Here is a 10844-nt window from a genome sequence, read left to right on the forward strand (position 1 = left end):
TGCAGATAGGTCAGACATAGGGGGCTTAGGGACAGTGAAGGAGTTTGTCGTGTCCCTCCAATTCCACCGTCCTCATCAGAGATATTGTTAGTTTTTGTGTACACCCTCCTATTCCCTCTCTGTAAGATAATGCCTTTACAGCACATGTGTATAAATGTGTGTTTATATTGGTATCACCTTGCCTTTCATCTTGATTTGATTCACTTACGGAATCTTGTACTTTTCTTTTCTTTTCTTCTCCTTTCTTTTCTTTTTTTTTGAGACGAGGTCTCACTCTGTCACCCAGGCTGGAGTGCAGTGGTGCGATCTCGGCTCACTGCAACCTCCACCTCCCAGGTTCAAGCAATTCTCTGCCTCAGCCTCCCCGAGTAGCTGGGACTACAGGTGCGTGCCACCACACCTGGCTAATTTTTTTTGTATTTTTAGTAGAGGTGGGGTTTCATCATGTTGGCCAGGCTGGTCTTGAACTCCTGACCTCGTGATCTACCAACCTCGGACTCCCAAAGTGCTGGGATTACAGGCTTGAGCCACCATGCCCGGCCCGAAATCTTGTACTTTTCTATATCTGTACATAGAGAGCAAACCCATTCTAATAGTTATTTGGAATACCAGTGTTTAAAGGAACTGAAAGGCATTTAATGAATACAAGCCAGATTTTAATGAGCAGCATTATATACCTTTGTGTCAATGGGTCAGTACTTGGGGTCTTCTAGGTTTTCCTTAGAAGAGGCTCATATGCTGGAAGCTGTCCTGGTGCCTGCATCACAGGTGCCCTTATGACATCACAGGTCCTGCCCTTCCTCCACTCTTCCTGTTGGAGTCCTGATCGGAGGAGTGCGGGCCGGAGGGTGATGGAACCATCTAGCCCCTAACCATGGGTAATTTAGTAAAGTCCAGACCTGTGGGGATTTTACGACCTGTCCCCAGTCAGATGTTTTGTAAGAGGCAGTCAGAACCACACCAGCTTTCTGAGAAGGGAGAGTAAGTTCCCCACAGTTACTCATGACAGGACCCCCCCTCCATGCTTGAAGTCCTAGAGAAAGCCAGGAAGCTGTCTAGAAACAGTGAGAATGGTGTTTGACTTGGCATCTAGCAGTGGGAGAGCACCTTTCACTTTCTTCCCTATTTCCCCCCATACATTCTGATTCCAGAAGGATGGCAAGCTGTTTTAAATGATCATCAAAGATAATGATGAAATCACATCGATAGAACAGAGCTGGAACGAACAAAGGGGAGAAGAGGGAAGCGACTCCACCCCCAACACCGTCACCCCTACCAGGCCACACCCTTACCCACAACTCCGTGGGTGGCTGGGTCCAGAGAGCCGTGGGTGGCTGGGTCCAGAGATGTCTAGTGACATCTCTGACCCCTGTGGTCCAGCAGAGTGACTCAAAGATCTATGCCCCTGTAATTTATTGTACAAAGAGTGGCTTCAGTGAGGGAAACAGGCACCTGTCCTCATTACCTGACATCAATCAGGGTGTCCCAGAAAAACTGGGGTGAAACGTCAGGGTATGCAGAGCTGGAATGAATGGGGATTGGCTGTCTCTTGCCCCCATTTTCTTATCAGGCAGAGAGATGTGAGTCTGGCTGAGATACAGAGTGGAGATTGTGGCCAGGAGTGGGGCAGAGGAGTGTGATCCCAGACCACATAGGGCTGGGGGCTGCAAATGGGGACTGTGGGGAATGCAGGGACCAAGGGGCAAAATGTGTGTTAGTGTGTGGAGTGTGCATGTTTGTACAGATGCATGCATAGCTGAAGTTCAAGCTGTTCACAATGTGTGTGAGGTGGAGGAATCTGTTACTACTTTGATGAAGAGGAGGGAACACAGCAGCTTGTGGGTTTGACCTGAAGTCAGAGCAAAGAGGGCAGGGGGAGCAAAGGACACCACTTCTCCAGCAGGTGGGAGGGCTCTGAAGGGAAGAGTCATGGATCCCAGGTAGATGGCAGCTCTTTTACCTCCAAGTCACAGTGTTCTTGCTTTAGACTGGCCAGCAAGGTCCATGGAAAATGGGGTGAGGTAGCTAGGGCAGATGTACACCTATTTTGTAGATGGGGACATTGAGACTCAGAGGTCAAGTGAGGTGAGCACGTCCACTAACCTGTGGGTGGCAGAGGGGGGTCTACCTGGTCTCCTGGGTTCAGCTGTTGCCCTGCCCGGTGCTGAACTTCAGAGGAAGGAGCCATCATTGATAGAGGATCAGGGCCCCTTCCTGGCATACCCTGAGCGTGTCTGTTTTCTCTTGTAAGGCCCAGAAGAGAAGACCATCATGACAGAAAGGTCTGCAGCTGTTTTCATCCAGGCCTGGTGGCGGGGCATGCTGGTGCGACGCACACTGCTGCGTGCAGCCCACAGCGCTTGGATCATTCAGTGCTGGTGGAGGCAGGTGCTGGAGAAGCTGCTGGCAAAGAGGCGGAGGATGGTGTTGGAGTTCTATGTGCAGCAGGAATGGGCAGCAGTCAGGCTGCAGTCCTGGGTCCGCATGTGGCGTGTCCGCCAGCGTTACTGTCGTTTGCTCAACGCTGTCCGCATCATCCAGGTCTATTGGCGCTGGCACAGCTGCCATTCCTGTGTCTTTATTGAGGGTCACTACGAACTCAAAGAAAACCAACTTAATATTCAACTTGAAATCTCTTTGGGCTCACAGGCTTGTACCTTACAACAATGCATACCCCTTCCATTAAAAGAATGACCAGGTCTGCTTTATCTGTGTCCCCAGCTCTCTTCGTCAGATGTATTTTCAGGAGGTCATTGTTTGAGATAATGATGGGAAATACTAGGCATGTCACAAGTCAGCTGTGAGGAATCAGCAGGGGTTGTCTTGGGTTCCATGTGGAGAAGGATTCTGAAAGCTGTCTGAGATGAGTAGGACCTGTGATTGATTAGCAATGTCTGCCATAGGTAGAAGAGTTGGGGTTTCAGGGTCACCAAGTCAACCAACTCTAGGGAGACTATGTAAATGGAACCCCCTGTGGTTGTGCAGCATGGAAGACTGTGTCATCCTTTGCTATTCATTCATTCATTCATTCATTCATTCATAGAGACTGGCTCTTGCTCTGTTGCTCAGGCTGGAGCATAGTGGTTCAATCACAGTTTCCTGCAGCTTCCAACTCTTTCCTGCTGCCTTAGTCTCCTGAGTAGCTGGGACCACAGATGCCCACCACCACACCTGGTTAATTTTTTAAACATTTCTTGTAGAGATGGGGGTCTAACTATGTTGCCCAGGCTGGTCTCAAACTCCTGGCTTCAAGGAGTCCTCCTGTCGTGGCCTCTGCAGTTGCTGGGATTACAGGTGTGAGCCACTGTGCCCAGCCTTTTAAAATAAATTTTAAAGATTTATTTTAAACATGGTGTTAAAATATACATAACATAAAATTTACTATTTTAACCATTTTAGGTGTATAGTTCAGTAGCATTAAGTACATTCGCATTGTTGTGCAACCATCATGTTGTGCCCACCATGCCCAGCTATTTTTTTGTATTTTTAGTAGAGATGGGGTTTTACCATGCTGGCCAGGTTGGTCTCAAATTCCTGACCTCAAGTGATCTGCCTACCTTGGCCTCCCAAAGTGCTGGGATTACAGGCATGAGCCACCACGCCCAGCCTATACCTCCTCTTTCTTAAATGTTCAGTGATTTTACTTTAGGACAAAAACATGTCACACAAGATTTTTATACAAAAATATTATCTTTTCTTTTTAACCTTTGTTACCAAAAATACATCTTCATATCCATAACTTCACTGCTTCCTTTCTATCTTGTTTCATATTTTCAAATAACCTTTAAATAGCTTCAAAATTAGGTGAATTATTTTAAAATAAAGAACATATTTTAATGTTTGTCTTATATATTTTGTCTGATCAAAAGCACATCTTACTTTCTTTTCCCATTTTTTAAAAGTCAATGGTTATTTATTTATTTATTTATTTTATTATTATTATTATTGTTATTATTTTTATTATACTTTAAGTTTTAGGGTACATGAAGCACATCTTACTTTTTTGGCACATTTTACATGCCAATTATATATCAACTAGAATTTTTAACTCTTAATAACCTTAAATTGTAGTGAAAACCTTGGAAACAAGAAATCTTGAATTGTCTGTCACATATCAGTATTTTATAAATGAGAACCATTTTATAATTTTTAGAAACATGCTCCCCCATAGTTTAAAAATGTGTATTAAGAGACTAAAATATATTTAGGCTTTCTATAAAATTTAAGAAGCCAAGAACAAACTCATATTTATGTTCAGCAATTTGTTTTAATATTTTTTAGTCTTATTTGGAAATAACCCAAACGTTTAGTGGGTATCTATTATTTAATTTAACATAATTTTAAGATGTCAAATTACATAAAAATTTCATTTATATGCATTTATCTAGCTTATATTTGCATTATTTATTTATTTTTAGTGCTTACTTGTATTACTTACAAGAAATGGAATATTAGACAAACTAGTCATTATTTCAAATTATTTTCTTGTTAACCATTTTTATAGCCTGTGATATCAAGTGTTCACCTAAGTAGGAACCTTAAAGTTAAATATATGGATATTTTGCCGGTAATTCAGAAGATACAGCTATTTTCACTAAACCAACAATATTAAATTGGTTTTATTTATGAAAAATTACACAAACAAAGAAAATTCTGTTTTAGGATAGTTTATGGTTCTGTAACTTTTGTGTCAAACTCTGACACCTTAAACATCTTTTAGAGACAAATATAAAACTGACCAGTAAATCCAGGCAAAAATGTATACTGACAATTTTGAACACATTTTAAAATTTTACTAGTAATTTTTAAATTAGCTTATTTATTAAATATTTACTTAAGTCACAGGAACTAAAAATCATGTGGGTTAATTCCTATATATTTTATATATGTCCCGCTTGCCTAATTCAATCTAAATAAAACAAATTTAAGGGATTTCTGAATGACTATGTCAGATTTTACCATGTTGACAAAACATATAATACATATATTCTTACATAAACAGATCCAAACACACACACACACACAAACACACACACACACACACACACAGAGAGAGAGAGAGAAGAAGAGAGAGACAGAGAAGAAGAGAGAGAGAAGGAGAGAGAGAGAGAGAAGGAGAGAGAGAGAGAAGGAGAGAGAGAGAGAGATCTATAGCTTTCGTTTTAGAATTTTTTCATGAGACAATAACACAAGCTCACTGGTTTATAAAAGACAGTTGGATCTAAATTACATTTTGGACAAAATAGGAACCTACTCATATGGCTTAACTTTGTTTTCCCTATAGGTATTCTAATGAAGCCTGTGAACTAAGATTTTGGGGAAAGCAGTTTCCATGGCAGATTGATTTTTAAAAGCTTCTTTCACTCCTACCTTCTTTTTGTCCTTTTTAAATTTCAAAGTTTAGGGTTAAATTTTCCATGTTTACATTTTAGCTAAGACTGGCTGAATTGTATAAGGAAAACAAAATCTCCAAGTATTCTTGAACTAGTAACAAATCTATCTTTTGTTTGCTGGTCTGGTTTCCTGATTAGCATATGCAGGAGGGGAAAGATTTTAGCAATTTTTTTTCTGGCTTTTTCTCTTTGGCCTCTGTGTGGCCGAAAAAGTAAAATTTTTATGCTGGACAGAGATGCCTTATAGCATGGCTATGAACTCAAGATTTTGACCAGTTTGATGTGAAAGCCTAACTTTTGTAAACATTTATCTAGTACATTTTCCTTGAGATTACTAATTTTTCAATTAAGCATTCTATTACCACATGAAATTATTAGTCAGGAAAACCTAAATTTATAGTTGTTTTTTTTTTTTTTAAGATGGAGTCTTACTCTGTTGCCCAGGCTGGAGTGCAGTGGTGTGATCTTGGCTCACTGCAAACTCCACCTCCTGGGTTCAAGTGATTCTCCTGTTTCAGCCTCTCGAGTAGCTGGGATTACAGGCGCCTGCTACCACTCCCGGCTAATTTTTGTATTTTTAGTAGAGATGAGGTTTCGCCATGTTGGCCAGGCTGGTCACAAACTCCTGACCTCAGGTGATCTGCCCACCTTGGCCTCTCAAAGTGCTGGGATTACAGGCATGAGCCACCATGCCTGGCCCTAAATTTATAGTTCTAAAAGGTGTCTAAGTTTTGGTTACTGTGAAGCTGTTATAATTTGTAAAGCCACTAATTTGAAAGCCCTTTAAGGCTTAAAAAAATCTTGGCCAGAATGCCGTAAGGAGTAGGTTTTATCTCAACACCAGTAGAAAAGTCAGCAGGTTCAAAGTAGGCAGAAAAAAACAGACAGAGAACTTAGAAGACCCTACATGTTAACTTTACAATTGCAGGTTTTTAGAATATTGATCATTTCAGTTCTGAATTTTTCCTGATTTAATTTTGTTCATCAGATGCCAGGTGTGGTGTTTCCTGCCTGTAATTCTAGCACTTTGGGAGGCTCTGGCAGGAGGATCACTTGAGGCCAGGAGTTCAAGAGCAGCCTGGCCAACATGGTGAAACCCCATCTCTACAAAAATACAAGAATTAGCCAGGTGCAGTGGCACATGACTCTAGTCCCAGCTACTTGGGAGGCTGAGGGGGGAGGATCACTTGAGCCCAAGAGGTGGAGGTTGTAATCAGCTGAGATGGTGCCACAGCACTCCAGCCTGGGCGACAGAGCAAAACTGTCTCACAAATAAAAAGTAAAAATAAAAATAAATAATTTTGTTCATCAATTTTAAAATGTTCACAAGAGTGGGCTATAATATGCAGCCAGCTGGAGTCCCAGAAAACCTGGTATGCCTTAATGTTTGAGAATTCCACTCTGTCTCTTATTAATCTCTCAAGAGCAAAGAAAATTCTATAAATCCTGTTAGGGAACTTCAGGAGTTTAGGCTGGTGCTTTAGATGGTGGTGACTGCCCTAGTGGTTTTTAATTAGCCATCCTGCACCAACCATCCAGAATGTTTGTTTTTGCTTTCAGAAGATTTTCAGAAACAAAAGAGTCAAACCAAATCAAAAGAAACCAGTATAAGAGTGTTTGCAAAAATTGTAACCTATGCATGCTGATCAAAATATTAAATGAGTTCCACAACCAGAAAAGACATGCCTCACAGGCTGACTGTAAATTCTGTAGAAACCAAGAGTACTCAATTCAGAAAGACACACATCTTTATACAAGAAAGAACTTACCAGAAACGGCAAAGTATTTTTATCATTCGAGGAGAGATGTATGGTCTTTATTAAGGTTGAGTGATCCAAACCAGATCCCAAATAATATCAAATAATACCAAAAAGAGGGAGGCTCAGCCTGAGAGAAGACTCATCAGGGAAGAACAGGCAAGCCTTGAAAGCAGAGAGCTCAAAGGGCTCAAGTGGGTCCTGAATACCAGTTCCAAGAATTGCCAATCCCTTCCAATAGTGTTCTTTTTCAGGTTTCTTTTCTGACACCATTTATTCCAACCGAAATAACAAACATTTGGAGAGGAGGTGGTGTAAATTATTCAACTCAGAAAATATAAATGCAAACTTACTAGATAAATTCATTGGGAAATTAGTCCAGTTGAGATATGTGGTCATGAATATAAATGAAGGCCATGCCTCATGGTTGTTGGTTTTGTCCCAGCCACGTTCCCTTATTCTGTAGGCATGGAACAGGGAGACGGTTGGCTTCACCTCCTACATGTTTGCAGAAAGAGAGTGGGCCAAGGGAGTGAGGTAGTGCAGGGGAGAGATGATAATTAACCACGGAATCTGCACTAGGTAAAGAAACATGCAAGAGCATGTCAGGGATGGTGGCTGTAAAAAAATGATAGGGTCAATAAACTGGAAGACCTTATCACATCTGAAGAAATATTGGGGTTATTGAAAAGGTGAACTGAAAGAAGAAAGTAATCAAAGAATGGAAAATCAGAAAAAGCAATTTGAGCAATAGTACAATTATTGGTGATGATGAGGTCTAGAGCATCATTGTCCAATGATTATTTAAATTTAAATACAATAAAAAATTCAACTCCTCAGTTGCACTACGTGCATTTCAGGTGTACCACAACCATATGTGGCTAGTGGCTACTATATTGGACAGCATAGAGAGAGATTTCCATCATCACAGAAGTTCCATAGAATAGCACTGTTTTGGTATGACTGTGGGAGTGAATAGCTGAGGAGAAGAGCAGAAAAGTTTATTTGAGGTTAGAATGGAGGAGATTGTAGGGTCATCTTGACCAATGATAAAATCACCAATAATTGAGATAAGAGTAGGGGTAGGGGTAATATCAGAGGGAGCCCTGTTTGTCACATGGCCCTTGGGGAGAGGAGTTCTAGTGAGGAAATTGTAGAGAAGAGATGAGCTTCTGTAAACTTCTGTTTTCCACTAGTCCTTAGGGTCACCACCTAATCATTAGCATGACTAGCCCCAGCCCCACTTACCACTAAGGCCAGCGTCTTATTCTTCACCTGGGGCTACACTGCATTGCTCCCAGGAGAATCAGCCAAATATTGCCATTCCATCTAGGTGCTTGCCAAAGAGGAAACTGAGGCATCTGAGACCCCAGCCGACCTTGATTCTAGGTTGACAGAGCAGAGCCCAATAGTCCATCTATATGTGCAGAGGTGCCCAGAATCTTCAGGAAGATGGAGCCCAACTGCCTCCCAGATCCCCTGGTGAGAAGAAAATAAGGCTGGGGATGGGAACTGGGACTTCTGGCTCTGTCATATATCAGGGCAGACTGGGGCTTCCTATGGCCATTGTCAGTCCAAAACAGGGTCCATGGACCCAGGGGGCAAACCTCACTGAAATTCTTTCTCAGGGAGAAGAGGAGGCAGCAAGGTCCAAGTCTCAAGAATCCCATTAGCTGGGGGAGCCCGTGAGACACACCAGACCAGGTTAGACCTTTAATAGGGACAGTAGACACAGTGCCCTTCTTGCCAGCCCTTAGGAGTTGATGATCTCAATGTGGAACTGCAGGTGAGTGGCTGTGACCACACAGTGGCCCTGGAGGAGAGCGCAGGTCTGGCAGTCGTGGCATTGCCAGTGGCCCTGGATGACGTAGATGGCATTGAGCACCTGGCAGTATCGCCAGCGGACGCGCCACATACGGACCAAAGACTGGAGCTTGATCACTGCCCTCTCTCTGGTTGCGTAGGCGATGAGAGCTGCCTGCCGTTTCTTCTCCACCACCCTCAACAATGTCATCCGCCACCAGCACTGAATTATCCAGGCCCTGAGGGCTGCATGCAGCAGTGTCCTGCGCACCAGGGTGCCCCGCCACCAGGCCTGGATCTTTACAGTTGCTTTTGTTCTTATTCTAAGTTTTTCCTAGGCAGAGACAAGAGAGATCAGTCAGAAAACTTCCTGCCACCAACTTCTAGGATCTTCCTGGAAAGAGCCTGGATTTTGTCTCTTAAAACACAGCCCTTCCTCAGAGTTCAGGGGAGTTAGCAGGACACTGACTAGGAGCCATCAGACCAGGTGGTGACCTTCCTCTGCCACTGTGGGCACATCACTTCAATCTCAGAGTCACAGAGTCCTTCTCCAGACTATCTCTGCCATGCATGGATCAAGGGAAAAACCATTAGTAACTAGAAGGGTGCATTAGGGATGTGCGGGACCTTGTTAGTCATGCTCACCTCTTCGGTGCTCACTGTGTTTGGAAAGGCCTCATAACCTTCTGCCTGGTAATTCTCTGCTAATTCCAGCCCCAAACCACCACTGGCTGATTTCTGTCTGCCACGACCATATTTTGATACTGTGGTAAGTTTTCAATACCCTGACCACATATTCTACTCCAAGTCTTTCCATATTTTGAACAGTCTACTCTGTAATTCCAAGTTCTCACATTCTCACCTCTCAGGCTCATGCATTTCTTGATGGCTTTCATTCTTTTTGAGAAGGAGTCTCGCTCTGTTGCCCAGGCTGGAGTGCAGTGGCGCAATCTCAGCTCACTGCAACCTCTGCCTCTCAGGTTCATGCCATTCTCCTGCCTCAGCCTCCTGAGTAGCTGGGACTACAGGTGCTTGCCACCACGCCTGGCTAATTTTTTGTATTTTTAGTAGAGACGGGGTTTCACCGAGTTAGCCAGGATGGTCTCTATCTCCTGACCTCGTGATCTGCCCGTCTCGGCCTCCCAAGGCTTTCATTCTTTCCAATCACTCTCAATGTCTCAGTCAGGCCCAGATCCAGACAGCCCAGACTGAGAAGGGGATGGAGGAAAAATGAGCCAACATTGAGTTGACTCCTAATTAGACCCTGGATCCATAAGAGGCAAAATCCCACACTTCTTGATGTAGATATAAATGTTCTGGATTTCTCGTAACTACATGGAATTCTTCTCACCTTGATTTTCTGCTGTTTCTTCTTCTGCAATATCTCCCATTCAATGCTTTCTTCAACATCCTCAATTATAACTAAAATTAAATTGCCTTTGGTCTGTCATCAGAATTAAATGGGAAATACATAAATGAGTTAAGACCGTTTCTCTCTATGGCTCTATACAAAGACAATTACTACTTTAACATCCTCTCTTTTCTCAAGTCCTGTAAAGCCCAGGGAGATACCCACCCACCCCTGGTCCACCTAATAGATCTGGCCATGTCTCTTACACAAAATCGAACCCTCATGGCCTGTCCTTAGATGGTTCATTAGCCCTGATTTCTCTGCTTCCCAAGGTCTGGCATGAGTAACATGAGTGAGGAGAGAGCTCTGAATTCACAATTGCATTATGACATAGGGATTGGGACATCTGCCACAGAGATGTGTCTCTATCAGAAACAAACTCCAGGGGAACTTGTACTGTAGCAGGATGAGCTGCAGACAAAACCCCCCAGACACTGGGTTAAAGAAGGAAGAAGATTTATTGGGCCGGAAGCATTGGCA

The 10844-nt window shown here is 42.9% G+C and overlaps 2 protein-coding genes across 2 annotated transcripts; one reads left to right on the forward strand and one right to left on the reverse strand.

Annotated features, from left to right (window-relative positions):
* The first annotated feature begins 804 nt into the window (after window positions 1-804).
* IQCF5 (IQ motif containing F5) lies at window positions 805-2705 on the forward strand. The gene is made up of 2 exons (XM_003257133.2): window positions 805-878; window positions 2252-2705. Exons 1-2 carry the CDS (start codon window positions 875-877, stop codon window positions 2692-2694), a joined length of 447 nt encoding a protein of 148 aa, XP_003257181.1. The 5' UTR covers window positions 805-874; the 3' UTR covers window positions 2695-2705.
* A 6144-nt stretch (window positions 2706-8849) lies between these two features.
* Window positions 8850-10640, reverse strand: IQCF2 (IQ motif containing F2). The gene is made up of 3 exons (XM_003257132.4): window positions 10571-10640; window positions 10305-10397; window positions 8850-9287 (listed from the first exon to the last, which is right to left on the reverse strand). The coding sequence occupies exons 1-3, from the start codon at window positions 10586-10588 to the stop codon at window positions 8904-8906; spliced, it is 495 nt and encodes a 164-aa protein (XP_003257180.1). The 5' UTR covers window positions 10589-10640; the 3' UTR covers window positions 8850-8903.
* Window positions 10641-10844: the final 204 nt, after the last annotated feature.

This window comes from Nomascus leucogenys, chromosome 4 (genome assembly GCF_006542625.1).
Source record: "Nomascus leucogenys isolate Asia chromosome 4, Asia_NLE_v1, whole genome shotgun sequence".
Lineage (NCBI taxonomy): Eukaryota > Metazoa > Chordata > Mammalia > Primates > Hylobatidae > Nomascus > Nomascus leucogenys.

Coding starts and splice junctions, on each gene's coding strand:
- IQCF2 (XM_003257132.4), bottom strand. Junction 9,288..10,304: donor AGAAACAGCAGAAAATCAAG/GTGAGAAGAATT, acceptor GTCTCTGCCTAG/GAAAAACTTAGAATAAGAAC.